Source organism: Oryx dammah, unplaced genomic scaffold (assembly GCF_014754425.2).
Source record: "Oryx dammah isolate SB20612 unplaced genomic scaffold, SCBI_Odam_1.1 HiC_scaffold_7, whole genome shotgun sequence".
In the NCBI taxonomy this organism is placed as follows: domain Eukaryota; kingdom Metazoa; phylum Chordata; class Mammalia; order Artiodactyla; family Bovidae; genus Oryx; species Oryx dammah.
The window spans coordinates 24432480-24449223 of NW_024070191.1; the positions used below are offsets into that span (position 1 = coordinate 24432480).

The following is a 16744-nucleotide window of genomic DNA, read 5'->3' on the forward strand; positions in this document are numbered from 1 at the left end:
AAATTTTGATTTTTAAATTCCACTGTTAAATATATCACTAAAATCATTATATTGTGCTTTAAAATATTAATATAAATACTACTGATAAGATAAACTCTTCTTTTACTTCCCCATAAAATTCAGAGCTAACTTGAAGTGTCTGAATTAAATTTATGTAATTTAGATCATTTTATGCTGTGTAGAAGCAGCTGCACAGGTGTGTAGAGGGGTGTGTCAGAGAGCCATGGCTTTAAATAAATACTGAAGCTTCGTTTAGCTTGATGTACTTCTTTCTGAAAAACTTTAACGTGTGTCTGTTTTAGTTGCGGGTCTTGACATGAATATTAGCCAGTTCCTAAAAAGCCTTGGTCTTGAACATCTTCGGGACATCTTTGAAACAGAACAGGTAAGCTCTCATATATTGTCCAGTCTTTTCAGTTAAATACTAGGAGTTATTAATTGCCAATTATTCTTTCTTTTTTGCTTCTTAACAACTCTTTTAAAACTCAAAACAGATTTCTGAAGAAGCTAGGGGCATCTACTAATTATGCTTCTTTCCAAAATTGTCTAACAGATGGTGAGAGTCTTTAATGTTATGTTGTTGTATCTTCATAAGCAGTCTGGCTCAATATGTTTTATTACATGTCAAAATTTAGGCCATGAAATCACCTCAAAAGAATGCTTTCAAAATCTTCCCTCATCTTGTTTCCAAAAAATTATTAGCCTTTATTTACCTCATTTTATTACTAATGTGACTGGATTCGCTTAAAACTAGTAAGAAATTTTTATGCTAACTATTTAGCAAAATCTTTATGAAGCAGTTGTCCATTAAACTGGAAAGCAAAATAATTCCTAGGCAAGTGTACCTTTAAAAATTGCTCCTTTATGAAGTTTCCACTGTCTAGCTAGAGAGTGAAATATGTTGAACCGGAACTTGGCCATATGCTTAAAGACTTAGACTGTTTTCAGACAGATCTGAAATGCCTGTAGAGATCTTTGTGTGAAATCATTACGTTGTTTATGAATTAAGATCCTTCTGTTTGTCAGTCTGTTTTTATATGGAATAATGAGTTTTTAACTTATCACTATGTGATTTTATTACCATTAAACATCAAGTAATAAATTCCTGAGTTTAACTTGGGTATTATCAATATACATAGAATCTTAAAATGGGAAAAATTTTTAGAGATCAATAAGTCTTTCTCCCAGATACAGGAATTAGTCTTTTTATATCTCTGTGGAACAGTATCTTGTTACAATTTGGACAGGTATGATGAAATGCTTCTAATCTAAAATACACCCACATCTGCCCCATGTTTAATCTGTTAATCTTCTGTTTATCTTTACACTTTTGCACAGAAATCTCACCCCTTTCTGCCTATTAGACTAGCATTAGTTTCATAGGGCTGCCTTGCCAAATTTCCACAGACCTGTGGCTTAAAACAGAATGGTATTCCTTCACAGTTCTGGAGGCCTGAAGTTCAAAATCAGGGCGTCAGCAGGGCTTCCGTCCCTACAGAGGGTCTAGGGGAGAATCTGCCCCACACCTCTGCGAGCTGCGAGGCCCCTTCAGCTTCTGGCCACATCCTTTCAATTTCTGCTTCTGTCTTCACCTTGCCTTCTCTGTCTGTCTTCTCTTCTGCGTGTCTTTTGTAAGGATGCTTGCACTGAGTTTAAGCCCTCCCCACCTAGTCTGAGATGATCTCCTTATCTCAAGATCCTTAACTGAATTTACATCTGCAAAGATGTTAAAAAAAAAATTTTTTTTTTCAAATAAGGTTCCTCTCAAGTTCTGGGGATTAGAACTTGGACATATCTTTTTGAGGGTCACCATTCAGCTTGCTGCAACATAACTATAGCCCTTCTTACATTTCTAAGACCTAGTAAACTTATTGTGGATTTATCCTTCTAATCAACTACCCACCCCTACAAAGTTTCTCCTAATTTAGCATAATAAATTCATCTTCTTTTTTAGTTATTCTTTTTATGGATATAGTGTCCAGATTCTTCACTTGCCTCTCTGGCCCATTCTGATTTCTTTGTAGGCATATAGTCAGTTCAGAGTTAATTTAAAACTCCAGGTCTTTTTCATATCAATGATGAAAGATTTTTTATGTCAGGATTTTCTAATGTCTTTCATTTTAGCTAAATTTCTTTATACTATATATTGTAGTTGATCTTTAATGATCAAAACGGTTGGGTAGAAGTAGCACTGGAATGAAAAAAGACCTTGATTCTGATTAAGGCATTTAACCTATCACTCACCTTACCTATAAAATAAAATAATACTTTCAAAAGTCCAGATAATTAAAATTCCCAGCCTTGTACTGCTGTGCCAGTTTTTAAAATATGCTTTAATGAAGCAATGGTTGTATTTTCTGTCTGGTGGTAGGGGTTTTATAAATGCTATAATAATTACCTTTGCCTTTAAGCTTCACCTGCCATTGATTCCCCCTCTGGCTTGGAGATTTCTTATGGGAATATCCTACACTGTAATACTCTTCTTCCCTTATCCTTTTCCTGAAGGTATTAAAGCTGTCTTAAGAGCAGTATCCTCTGCTACAGCCATATTCTGGCCATTTCCCTTCTTCCCAAATCATATCCACAATAACTGAAATTTCACATAGCTTTGCTTAATAAAAACAAAGACCAAGATTCAAGCAAATCATTCCAGTTAGCCATTTTTCAAAAAAGTTCAGCCTCTACTGTTTTAGTCAGCTTGCATCATAATTTTTTTTTTTTACTTTATATGTTCTCTTTTATAGTAATGGTACCCTATGGCATACTTATTTTATTGTTTTTAATAGTTTAATCTTACAGTTGGTCCTTTTGACAGCTTATCGTAGTTTCATCAGTTTCATTGTTATCTTTTTCATTGCACTTTTGTTCTGAGTAAATGGTTCCATTGATTTTCCTTTTGCCAGAATAATTTCTGTATCCTTTTTTTTAATCAATATGTTGACGCTTTCATTTAACGTGTATTACCTAGCCTAATTCCTTCTCTGCAGACAAACAATATTATCATTCTCTGTATGGAACTGTGTGTGACTATGTTCTGGCCCAGTCTTCAAGCAATCACAAGTTTTATTTTGACTACAATTGTTTCTTGACTAGCCTTTAGTTCTAGAGTAATAAGTTCCGTAACCCTTTCCATAACTTATCCAGAGGACTTTTCTGCCGTTAACATTCTACATCAGTCCAGTAGAAAGTGATGAGGTCAAGGTATTCATGAGGTGAGGGGAAGTGTTACGGTGTGTGTGCATTGTACCCATTTAGTTCTTGTCTATTACTGATCTTGAGCCAGTCATTCTGTTTCCCGAGATGCTTTGGCACATAACAGAGTATATCTTCTATTCTGATAGATACTCTTCTCCCAGTGGAGCGGGGAAGGGAGATCATTTATTTCTCCTCCTTCAAAGCATCACCACCCCACCTCTTACTTCACAGTTATTCTCTCAGTAGTCTCTTAGCTAGCTTGGCATATGTATTTTGCCAAGTTCTCTATTAAGTAATATATACCTGTGTCCTTTACAGTTAAGTGTCGTACCAGTGCCACTCGGGCCCTTTCTCTGTAACCCAGCTTCCTGACTATGATACTTTTTCTGTGTGAAAGGCTCTTTGATTTACATTGCAATTCCTGCAACATAAATGCTATAACTTAGCAGACTCCTTGTGAACATACTTCTGGTCCACGTATATATATGAAAAGTGACCAAATCAATTTTTATTTCAGAATCTAAAGACAAAGGCATGGACTCAGTAAATTCATTATGAACATGATTGCAAAGTTAATTCTAATATCTGTTACTATAGCCTGCAACCTAGCAACGTAAAAGAAAGGCCTTTTTGGTTAAAACCCCAAGTGTTTCTGCCTCCACCCCAGAGGAAATAAATAAATCTTAGAAACAAGAGGCAGCTCTTCTTAAAGTAACATTCTCGAAGTGAAATTTGCTTTATATGTAAGATGACTTAACTGATAGATGGGTGATCTTCGTGTTAAAGGTTATAATTTGGTTTTAATGCATGTTGAGTATAAATAACTGGCCCAACAAACTTGTAATTTCCTAGATGTAACTAAGTTGTTTTTTTTTTTTTAAGTGAGTTAGAAATTTTCAGAAAAACATTTCTATCAGTATAAAAGCTTTGAATCTTGGAGAAACGTGTCTAAAATCCACCTTCCAGCTATTTCCACTTCTTTTGTTATTAATACAGTAATATCATATTCACTCATCATTGGAGTTTGGAATAGCCTTTACTCCCATGCCTTTCTTTGCCTTCACCGTTTCTCTTGCCAGGCCCTGCCGTCTCTCCCTTTGAAGTTGCTCTCCAGTTCACCCCTTCCAGTCTCCTCCAGCCCTCCGTCGTCTTCTTGTTCACAGTCACTTTCCCTTCCAGATCTGCCCTTCGTACCACCGTCCTCCTGAAATACAAGTCTGTATTGCTCTGCTGAAAAGGTGTCCTTGGACATTTTGGACACTATCTTCGCTTGATGTGTAAGACCCATAAAGACCTGCTCTTAGCCTACTGCTCTGTCCATCACTTTTTTTTTGTTCCTGTATATACATTCTACACTAACCATTTTGAACTTTATTGTTCATACTAGAGTCTCTCAAATGTTTTATATTCACTTGGTTTCCCTTTTGTACATAGTGTTCCCTTTGTCGTAAACACCCTTCCCTTCTTCCTCTAAGTCTTCCTCCTCAGCTGAATTATTACCTTCTTTTAAGAACCTTTCCTGACCCCCTTCCTGTTCCTTTCTTAGTTCCCAGGCCCACTTATAACCTCAACACAGTAGCCTTCCTGAGAGTTCCCATGGGGTTCCTCCAAAGCGTCCACCGACCTTTACCGGGTATTTGTGTTGGCTTTTTATCTCCTTGGTAGAGCAGCTGTCATGTCCTGAAGTGCTAGTGTTCTGTTTGTTCCCTGGCCCCACTGTTTTACTGCCACCTGGGGCCAGCTGTTTACCTTTCTGAACTGTAATGGGTCATTTTAGAATTAAATGTTTGATTAGTCACTTTGGGGGAAATACCTAGCGTATAGAAGGTACTCATTAAATACATTATGTATCAATGAATGAACAAGTGAACATAAATGTAAATTCAGCAGCTAGTTATTTAAGGTTTTCCAGTCCCCAATTCCAATAAATATAAGGGCAAATTGAGTAACATGTAACTCAAAGCAGTTAAATTTAATGTTTATTTTAGCTCTCTAGTCATCCCTTTTAAGACAGATAAGCAAAGAGAAAGACAAATATGGCATTACATTTCAGCCCTTCTGTATACTATTTTTATGATTTCACTGAGCCTAAATTTCTTCATAAGGACAGTAATAGTATATCATGGGTCATTATGAGGATGAAATGAGGTATTCATTTCACGATTGGAATCACATAATGAACAAATGTATCAAACGTTCTCCATTTCTTCTCTGGAACCTAATACTGTGTTTTGTTGGCCTGGTTTCTGCTTCTTTCAGACATACACTATACGTATCAATTCAGAAAAGCTAAAAGACTCTTTAAATTGAAGCTGCCACATAAATAATGAGATCCTGTTTTTATGTCAACCTGATCTGAAGTTTAGAAGAAAAAAGTCGAATATCAATACTGTAGTAAACCTCGTACATGGTTTCCAAATTATATTAAAATCACATCTAGCTAAAAATGTAAAGACTCCTATCATGTTGCAAACTATGCTGTCTCAAAGATGTACATTTCAGAACTGTGGTTTTTTTAGAAGCTCTGCGGAAAACTTCCTTTGGGTGATTGGAAGTGAATTGCCCATTTTGTGCAATGGAGAGATTATTTCTTAAATGGCCATTTAGGAGCATTATAGCAGATTATTTCCAAAGAGTGAATGATGTATGCTTTTTGCTCTGAGAAGATCAGACTCATTATATAATATTTTATTCTGACAGTAAAAATCATCAGAGTTCCAGACCTAATTTGTTAGTTTTTTAAAATGTTATGTGCAAGTATAAATGTAGAGAAGGCCATGGATAAAAATATCTTGAGTTGGAAAAGAGTGTTTATCAAAGGATTTCTCTGTTTCCCAAGGAAAAAGAAAATCAAAAGCTAATCTTGTGAAGTAGTATTTGGATTGTCACAGGACCAGCTTCTTCTGAGCTGAAAATTCAGGAGATGCTGCTACTGGAGATTTCACCCTGTGCGTTCAGAGCACCACCACTGGGTGGTGGTAGAGGCGCAGCTACTTTCAGTCAACAAAGAAAGGACTAGAGACCTTAGATCTCGAATTGTAGAAGCGAACCACCTCCATTTACAGGGATAAATCACCAAAACTTGAAAAAAAAAAAAAAAGACCAAAACTTTTAAACCACTGTTTTGAACAAAAATAAAATGTATGTTAGACTTCAGGGATTGTTAGATGGCTTTTAAACTCTTACAAATTCTACCTACTCTCTTTTCTCCAAAATGGAATTCTTTATATAGTTTCTATATAAGATGGTTTGTAATCTAACTAAATACTTGTGATATAAATCTTGCTACTTTCTCAGGCAGCCTCTTCCATGCTTGAATACTTCTTAGCACTAGGAAGTTCTTTCTTATTTTTATATAAATCCCACTTCCCTAAAGCTTCTTCTGTTTCGTTTTGCTGAGCCCCTCTTTCCCCTACCATTCATCTTTGCCTCTTTCTGGATATTGAGATCTGGTATTTCCTCCATTTTCAAGCTGCTGGTTGTCTCCTCTTATATCTTGAGGCAAGCAAAATGTGGTAGAATGAAATATTCAAAAGGAAAAATGGCAGTGATCATTTCATATTTCTATAGCATTGTTTCTCCCATTTTCCTTCTCCATGGACTGAAAGCAAATCAAGGAGTATTTCAAGTGAGCAAAACCCTGGTAAGGTTATGAAGGCAACTTTAAGAAGATTTAAGTTCATGCTGATAAAGGAGACAAGAATTTTCTTAATTTGACTGGATACTGGAACACTGAAGACAAATGGAAAAGTTTTCATCATCTGATGAACTGTTAAAGATTTAGCAGTTTTGTTTCATTTTTCAGATTACCCTAGATGTGTTGGCTGATATGGGTCATGAAGAGTTGAAAGAAATAGGCATCAATGCATATGGACACCGCCATAAATTAATCAAGGGAGTAGAAAGACTCTTAGGTGGACAACAAGGTAAGCTATTGAAAAATAAAGAGGTTTCAGAAATTAGTGATAAAGTGTCCTGTGAAGTGAAAGTCACTCATTTCCTGTCCAACTCTTTGCAACCCCATGGACTATACAGTCCATGGAATTCTTCAGGCCAGAATACTGGAGTGGGTAGCTAGCTGTTCCCTTCTCCAGGGAATCTTCCCAACCTGGGGATCGAACCCAGGTCTCCCTCATTGCAGGCAGATTCTTTACCGGCTGAGCCACCAGGGAAGCCCAGTATAAGTGTCCTGCCTGGCATTTAATCAGGTGGCCTAACCCCAGAGCTCATGCACTCAGCTTGTGGCATCTCCTGCCTGTCCGTCTCCATCATTGGTCTCGGTCTCCCTCAAGTCATTCAGCCTAAAAATCGGAGTCACTCTTCCCTCTCCCCCATAACCCTGCATCCTAAATATCCCTGGAATCTGCACTTCGGGCCCTTCCCATTGCTGTCACCTAATCCACGTCACTATCGTCTCTCTCTTGGACTGACACAGCCACCTTCCAGCTTGTCTCCAACAGTCAACTTTGCGGCCTCCCACCCCCACTCAGCTCCCTGAACCTTCCTTAGATGATAACCAGAAGACTCTTTTCAGAATGACTCTATGATCGTATCCTTCCAGTGCTTGAAATCCTTCAGTAGAGTACTGTTGGTTTTAGGATAAAACTAAGGGTTCATGGCATGACTGCTCACAATCTGGCCTGTCTTACCCTGTGTCCTTTTCCCTCCTTCACAACTGTCAGCGCAGTCTTTTTCTCTTGTACTTTGCTGTTACACACTTATCTTTCTTTTTTTTTTTTTGTATGCCTCCATGTTTATCATTTCTCTGTTTGTTAGAAGTGCTTTCAGTATAGAAAAGCAAAGAGAGAGAAAAGAAAACTTGAATTAGTCTGCAGAGACAGTAAAATTGCAAGAGTGACATGAAAGTAAATGTTAGCAGGTATTGATCCTGACTCTTGCTTATTTAGCTGTACTAACTCAACAAGAATAATGAAATTAACAAGAATAATGTACTTTAAACTTATTATATAAGTGACCATTTCAAGTTGTCTCACAGATGCTAATTCTTTTAGAGGATAATTCTTACATTTTAGACCTGACTGCATTTAATTACAGTGTGTTCTCTTTTGGATCAGAATCATGTATGTTCATGATTGAGTTCAACAAATAATTGTTGAGTCTGTTGTGGGTATAGGGAACTGTAAGAACAGAGCAAATGGAACCCCAAACACATCTCCATTATTTTTTTATTGTCTTTGGATGTATTTGTTTAATATAACCTTATATATTGGGTTCAAGTTGCAAATAGCTTAGACTTGTTCCAAAATGTCAATTATTTATGAGAGTTTTCCATAAAATAGAGCCTGGATAGTGTAGACCTTTGTTTAATATGTTAATTTTTCTTCCCTGCAGGCACCAATCCTTATTTGACTTTTCACTGTGTTAATCAGGGAACCATTTTGCTGGATCTTGCTCCAGAAGATAAAGAGTATCAGTCAGTAGAAGAGGAGGTAATGTACATCAGAATTTGTCATTATCTTTTCCTGAAATCCCTGCTTACATCTGTTTTTCCAGGAGAGGTAAACTTGTCTTGTATTGACTGATGGCCTGTTGCCTGTTTATTGTCTTGTCTCCCTTAGCCATTGTGGTGGCATGTTGCCGGCATTAAAGTAAGGCTGTAGAGGCGGCACTGCTCTATGTTGCTTTCACGTCAGAACCCCTAGGGTTTCCAGTGGGTGGGCCCACACGTGCCTTTTTACTCTGAAGACTTTCCTGAAACTCGCAGAAGTAAAGAGACCCTACAGAACTATTTTTTTATACTGTTAAAATACTACCTAAAAATAATATAGAGTGAGAATCTTGTCTCATAAATAATAAACATCTTCTCATCTTTATTTTCATGAAAGTTCTAAAATGTGGTTGTAAAGTAATGTGTGCTTAGGAAACCTGCCTCATAACTCCAGTCACCTTTCATTTCTACAGTCAGTTATTTTAAAGCACCAGAGTAAGACTTTGTATGAACCTCCTGGTAGACGTGATGCCACAGAGATGCCCCCTCTCCTGATGGCTTATGCCTCACTTAGCTTATACATCACAAAGTGCCTAATGGCATTATCATAATAAATAAGCTTCCTAACTAATTCCAGCATTTTGCAGAGAAAGGCATGCCTATATTTTTGTTTGTTTTCTACCTCTTAATTAGTGCTGATATGATTCCCATCCCAGGGTCTCGGGACCCTTACCCCAGGGTAGCATTGAAGCTCGTTCTTAGTTTAGCAGGAAAGCATCCTGTTTTCGCCTGTCTTACTGAGTAGTCAGTCATTCTCCTTATAGTAAGTAAATTCTGATTATAAGGTCAAAAATGTAGTGACTAACTTCACAAAGGGAGCAGTGAGATAGAGAATCAACTCTTTTAGTCAGTTCTCTGAGAAACTTAGGAATTTAAAACATCTTAATTTTCAAACTATCATAATTCTTAATTTGAAGAGTAGAAGGGTAAGTAGTATTCAGAAGATAGTTATTCCACTTACTTACAAGTTATACCCAGCTTCCCCCGTCTGTGCAAACATACTTTGAGATCCCAGAGCAAAGAGATGACGTGGACTTTTTCACCTAAGGGACAAAAATTTATTGATTTTTATCAATTTTTTCTGTTTATTTTTAGCACTAGTCCAATGGGGTATTGGTTCAACATTACTAGGAGTTTTAGTTTGACTTAATCACAATGTTGGTTCTCCTCAATAACAAAAAACAGTACTGTGGATGACTTACTATGGTATTTTACCCCATGGTGTTTGCAGAAAGACCTTTCAAAGCTTTTATTAAAAAAGAAATAGAAAGTGCAAAAGTTTGATATTTATGTCTATTTTCTCACCAGAAATACTTATTCACCAAACTTGTTGACTCATTTATAGTGAACTCCTATTTACTTACTAGTGCTGAGTCTTAGACTCATTAGCGAAACAATACAGTAGAATTAAAATGTTGAAAACAGGAGGAATGTCTTCAGAATTCCACACCAGCATATCTTCAGAAAGTTGTTCTGTTTTGTTCTGTAGATGCAAAGTACAATTCGAGAACACCGAGATGGTGGTAATGCTGGAGGCATCTTCAACAGATACAATGTCATTCGAGTAAGTTTTGAGCATTTCAGGGTGAAAGTTGGATTGCACAGCTTGCCTGACTATCAGATATAAGCTAGATCAGTTGACATTCATGAGACCAGTATGGTGATAAGACTCCCAGCTCACCCACAGATTTGAACTGTAATTTCTGTTTTCACTATTTCAAAGTAGTAGTAAAGGCCTCGATTTTTAATCTGATTGAGTCAGTGATTATATCAGAATGCATATATCTCTTAATCTCAGTATTTTAATTCATAACATGAAATAAATGACTGCCATATTCTTTTTTCAAAGGAGTGTCATAAAGATGAATAAAATCTGTTGATAAGTGGTTTAACCCTTTGGGTTAATGGACCCTATTGACATTACTCCTGGTGAGCTTTCTGAAAGTCCAGATTTACAGGCCCCTACAACCTGAAGTCCTCAGGTGATTTTGAAGTATAGCCAGGTCAGGTGTAGATAAGGAACAAAAAGTGTAGTTGAAAATTGTCACTGAAAACAGAGTATTAACTGAATTATAGTGACCTGGCAACTGTATCATTTTTAAATAATGTTTTAAGCAAATGAAACAAAAATTGAACCTCCCTAAAGAAAAACATACTTTTTATTTTAAATTATAAACTGCTGTTAACATGCCATTAACATGCATTTCACTGATTCGCTTCTTTCTTCCTCGTCTTTAAAGATTCAGAAAGTTGTGAACAAGAAGTTAAGAGAGCGGTTCTGCCACAGACAGAAGGAAGTGTCCGAGGAGAATCACAACCACCACAATGAGCGCATGTTGTTTCACGGTGAGCACCCACTGGTCATCAGCTCTGTTTGCAAACTCCAGGAAGGTGAAACCTGTGATAGTGACTGTATTCGTGTCATGTTAAAAATGGTTTTTATTTGTTTATCTTTTCCATTACATGTTGGTACCAGCTTTCTAAAGCATTACACGTATGGGCTTTCCAAGGCACATACAATGAAAATAATTTATCTGAAATTGTCTCATAATTTAAGTTGCATGCTGAGCCATCTAGATAGTGAAACACTATTTTTGTTGTAGTTCAGCAGAATTGTTTTAGTTTGTTGGATTATCTGTTTTTGCTTAAAGCAATACTGGGTGTAAAATAATCTGTATTTTCAAAGTTACATTGTACTTTGCTATCTAAAATCTCACTATGAGTCCCTGGTAAAATTCTAGTACATGAGAGTAATTCATGTATGGTAGACCATCCTACAGAGTAAACTTTCCATGTAAGCATTATTAGTGTTACTCTGCCAAGTGCAAATAGTATGTAGCTAATGGAGATTCTAGAAAGTGCTCAAAACTGATCTGTCTTTATATTTTTAGGTTCTCCTTTCATTAATGCCATTATTCATAAAGGGTTTGATGAGCGACATGCATATATAGGAGGAATGTTTGGTGCTGGGATTTATTTTGCTGAAAACTCTTCTAAAAGCAACCAGTATGTTTATGGAATCGGAGGAGGAACAGGCTGTCCCACGCACAAAGACCGGTCATGTTATATATGTCACAGGTGAGCATCGTGCCTTCTGTGTAACGGTTGCTATCTTCAGGTCATGGACCGGATTAGTTTCTCAGGCTCTGCAGAAGTCACAGGTTATTCTCACTCTTACTCCTAACAAATCAGACCATCTTGGGGGTAAGATAGGAATAGCTGATCTGCCCCTGCCCTGATCAGAGAAAATGACAGCAGAGCCGACAGCAGCTGTGGTAAAAGCCAGGTATTTGTCTGGGAAAAGCCAGTCATAGGTTACAGCGAAGCTCTGTCCAGCTTGACTTTCTCCCTGGGCTCCAGTCTCCTTATTTCAGGTTCAGGACAAGACTGAGAATTATTTCTGGAGAACAAGGAGCGTCTAGCACTAGTCATATTTGAACTAGAGCACATAACTTCTCCAAACAAGTAGAATCTTTCATTTGTTCCTGGTCAGCGTTTGCCCCACAGGGTATTGGTATCCCACACTGGGGCCACTGCATCTGCAGGTCACACACAGGCACAAGGCAAGCTGGCGAGCAGACATGAGCCAGCTAGGCAGGGCCTGCATCTTCTGTCTCCGTAGCAACAAGGATGCCCTGGGGCAGGAGGCAGAAGGCAGGAGTGAGGGCTGTCAGGTCACACTTTGTGTGACATATGGACACTGGGTATAGCCATGGCAGTGGGCCCAGCAGGCTGAGCAGGTAGAGTCCTGTGGCACTGTAGTCCCACCACAGTGTGGAAATAGAGCTCAAAAAGCTTCCTTCTAATGCACGTCCAAACCTTTTCCTCTGGGACCTACAAGAGGATACAGTTAATGCCAAGCCAACATCACCAGTAGGATCGCACTAAAAAAGCCAGCCCAGGCAGGATTCAATTAAACTGGGTCTAGTACAGTTTTGATTCACAGTAATATTTGTTTAGTCATAATGCCCAGATCATACTTCATTATTTAAAAACTACTTGATTGAATAATAACTATTTACAGTTAACAGTAGGACCAAATCTTATAGCTTAGTTAAGATGTCTGTTAATATGTTCAAGTATTTATTAAGGGTTTACAGACGTTTATTTCAAAGGGCCACAGTGGTAAATATTTTAGGCTTTGCAGGCTGTAGGATCCCTGTCACAATGCCTCAGCTCTGTGCTTATACAAAAGCAGCTACAGACAGCCTGTAATGAATGTGGCTGTGTTCCAATAAAGTTTTATTTACAAAAGCAGATGGCAGCCTAGATTTGGCTTATAGTTTGCCAACGCCTAGTTTATTTAATACACTCTCTTCCCAATCAATCTTTCTTTTCCTCCATAATATTTAACAACTGCTTCAATTCATGTTTCACTCAGGTAGTGAACTTTCTGGCCATATATTGAAGCTAAATATTTGTATATATAATCTACTTTTATTATTATTCTTTATCTCATCTGAGACTTTACATCTTCATAATGAGTAAACCTAATTTTAACTTCAGACGCTGTTGCCATCTGCTTATTTTCGTCACTTTCCTCCTATCCCCCATACTCATTCTTCCAGAATGCAGTTTCACCAGTATTTGTCTTTTTCCACTAGTCAGAACTTGCCAGGTGTTATCTGTGATTGATTTCTAAACCATACCAAAACCACTTTAAACTTTAAGTGGAACTATTGAACCTGCTAACTGCTTATAGTAAATCAGTATTTCAAATCATATCCTATTCCTACTCATAAAATTAAAAATGACATTTAAATTAGCTTGCCTTACGTTAACTATCTTTTTAAAAAATCAATAAACCTACCAGTTATACCATTCTAAGATTTAAAGCTTCCTTCAAAGTATTGCTTTGCTTTTTTCTTCAGGCAAATGCTTTTCTGTAGAGTAACCCTTGGCAAGTCCTTTCTGCAGTTCAGCACCATGAAAATGGCCCACGCCCCCCCAGGCCATCACTCTGTCATTGGGAGGCCAAGTGTGAATGGGCTGGCCTATGCCGAATACGTCATCTACAGAGGAGAGCAGGTATGGTGCTCATGAAATAAGCGAGACCAGGCTACTGTAAACAGTTGATTCAAAATGCAAAGACCACATAAGAATTAAAGAAAACCATTTAATGCAATAATGTAAATATGAATTTAGTTGAATTTTCAAATGGATTGAAAAGGAGAAAAAATAGATTAACTGCATACATGGAAACAATGTCTTATTGTATGCCAACAGTCTTGGACCAGGTGAGGTGTGGAGTAGGGTGAAGAATTGCAAACAAATACTGGATTTCATTTAGATCTGTTGATTGTGGGCAAAGATTTCAAACTCTTTTAGGTGTATTCTGGGATTAAGCAAATGAGTAAATATGTTGATGTGTTGATTTGGGAACTGGGTTCTCACTGTGGAAGAAGAGACATAAACATGGAATGAGGGAAGATAAGAATGACTCCAGGGACAGACAGAGATTGGAGGTATTGGTAGGAACGAATGGTTTCTAGTAAATGTGTATATGTTTGTACACATGTAAGTATATGTATGTATAGGTTTATGAACAAGAGATATGTGTTAGGCACATGTATATACATGAGTACATAGGTGCATGTATTTCTTAGCACTATCTGCTGAAAGCAAAAAAAAAAAAACAAACAAAACCCAGTAGCAATGAGAACTCCTCAAGCCCAGATCTTGGCCTGTAATACCACGCCCCATAGAAGGATCTTTGAAGAAACAGCTAATTCCAGGGCTGGAGCAGATTAGGAACTGGTTATACCAGAAAGGAATGAAGTCCTCAAAAACAATGATGGGAGCATGTCACAGGGACACAAAGTCAGCTCAGAGTGGCTCCCAGTGGCCAAATCTGAGATAATTTGAACATCAGAATAAGTATAGTAATAAATTTTACACCATTGGAAAGAATAGGAATTTATGATTCCATACGGATAACAAAGGAAGGAAGGAAGAGAGGGAGGAAGGAAGCTTTCAGGTTAAATGAAACCCGAGAGACAGGACAGCTAACTGCAGAGTCTCCCCCCAGAGTAGATCTGGTACTAGAAGAGAAAGGACGTTATTAGATCCACAGTTAAAATGGAAATATAAATGGTAGGTTAAAAAAAACATTTTATGTCAGTATAAAACTTATATATGAGAATATCCCTATTCTTAGGAAATAAATAGTGGCATATTTAGGGATGAAAAACCATGACGAGGTATATTACTTACTCTGAAATGACTCAGGGAGAAACATATCTGAATCTCTCTGTGTGTCTGTCTAGTATATAGAGAAGTAGGGGAAAGTCCACATGTTAAAGCAAATAGGATAAATAAAACCTTAGCAATGTTTGGGTGTAGGTAAAGGGTCGGACACAACTGAAAGACTGGACTTAGAAAGGGTATACAGGTATATGAGGTACTAGTTTAATTTTTGCAACTTAATGTGCCAGTTTGCTGTTGTTTACAAATAAAGAGTTTTTAAACTACCAAAGAATACTTTTGTCAGATTTTTCTTTTTAAATCAGAAATGCCCAGCTTCTAGAAAAAATATTTTCACTTTGACTCAGTAATTCTACCTTCAGAAATTTGTTTCAGATAAAATCAGTGACAGTCACATCCCCTAAAAAGCGCCTAGAAGGATGTTCATTGCTGTCTCGATTATCATAATGAAAATTTTAAACAAACTAAATATTTAGCAAGAAGGGAATGATTAAATGAATGTTAGTATATTTATGTGCCTATGATTTAAAAATACGTCTACATGGTATTTGCTAAACACAGAATCAACCAAAACATAAGAGCAGTTATCTCTGGGTATTAAGATTATAGATGATTACAGTTTTTTTTCTACCGAGCACTTTTCCAGATCTTGTAAGTTAGCTATGGGAAATAGAATTTCATTCACATTTGGGTGGAAAGAAATAACATGTCTAGTATTTGCTGATCTTTTAACCATTTCCCAAGTACTTTGACTTGATAACTTGTTGAAATTCTCTTGCTAGAAAAATTTAAAGAATGATGTGGTCCACATCATATTTGAAAGAAAAAAAAGTACCTTGAAAATAGATAAGCTCTTTTGTTTCAGGGGAGCACACCTGTGCTTCCATATGCAGGTAACACATGGACAGTGTTAATTATAATATCTACTAATTGAGTCGTTGCCCATGAGCAATTTCTCCTGACTTATGGTAGTTTTCCTTTGCCAACTTTTCTTTCATTCCCCTTAGTTATACCTTATATCATATTTCACCTTTAGTATCAACACTTTTAAGAACATGTAAATGTTTTATTCAGACGGTTGATCTGAGGAGCATTATATATTATTGGTGAGATTGTTTCTTTCTTTAGAATTGAAAAGATTTATTGAAAATCAACTGCACTGTACTTGAAAGAAAAATAGTTCCAATTTTAGTATATGACTGGACTTAAAATATCAGGGATGCTTTTGTATGTTATACTTTAAGCTTCACATATATTAGACATAGAGTAGGTATTCTCTGGTCATTGGCAGCTACAGAGATGTGGCCTGTTTTACTGAAGTGATATGAACAACACAGAGCAACTTAACCTGGAGAACGGAACAGAACGATCTGTAGAATGATTTTCAAACCTACAGAATCATTCAAGGGAGCATGATGCTTCCTCATCTCAGTGGAGAATAAACTATAAACACTTGAGTTTAAATTATAACACTGAGGATTTGAGTTAAGAATTTCCTGAAAGTGAAAGTCACTCAGTCATGTCTGACTCTTTGCGACACCATGAACTATAAAGTCCATGGAATTCTCCAAGCCAGAATACTGGAGCGGGTAGCCTTTCCCTTCTCCAGGGGACCTTCCCAGCCCAGGCATTGAACCCAGTGTCTCCCACATTGCAGGCAGATTCTTTACCAGCTGAGCCACATGGGAAGCCCAAGAATACTTGAGTGAGTAGCCTATCCCTTCTCCAGCAGATCTTCTGGATCCAGGAATCAAACTGGGATCTCCTGCATTGTAGGAGGATTCTTTACCAACTGAGCTATCAGGGAATTTGGCTACTAAAAGTGATTGTTGAATC

General features: G+C 37.3%; 1 protein-coding gene across 1 annotated transcript in view; it reads left to right on the forward strand.

The window, feature by feature from the left end:
* Positions 1-16744, forward strand: part of TNKS (tankyrase) — a 156018-nt gene that overhangs the window by 132576 nt on the left and 6698 nt on the right. The window contains exons 20-26 of the mRNA XM_040242882.1: positions 303-385; positions 7001-7121; positions 8548-8645; positions 10194-10268; positions 10945-11050; positions 11596-11782; positions 13576-13732. Of these exons, the coding sequence (XP_040098816.1) occupies positions 303-385; positions 7001-7121; positions 8548-8645; positions 10194-10268; positions 10945-11050; positions 11596-11782; positions 13576-13732 (827 nt within the window). The remainder of the gene's footprint in view (positions 1-302; positions 386-7000; positions 7122-8547; positions 8646-10193; positions 10269-10944; positions 11051-11595; positions 11783-13575; positions 13733-16744) is intronic.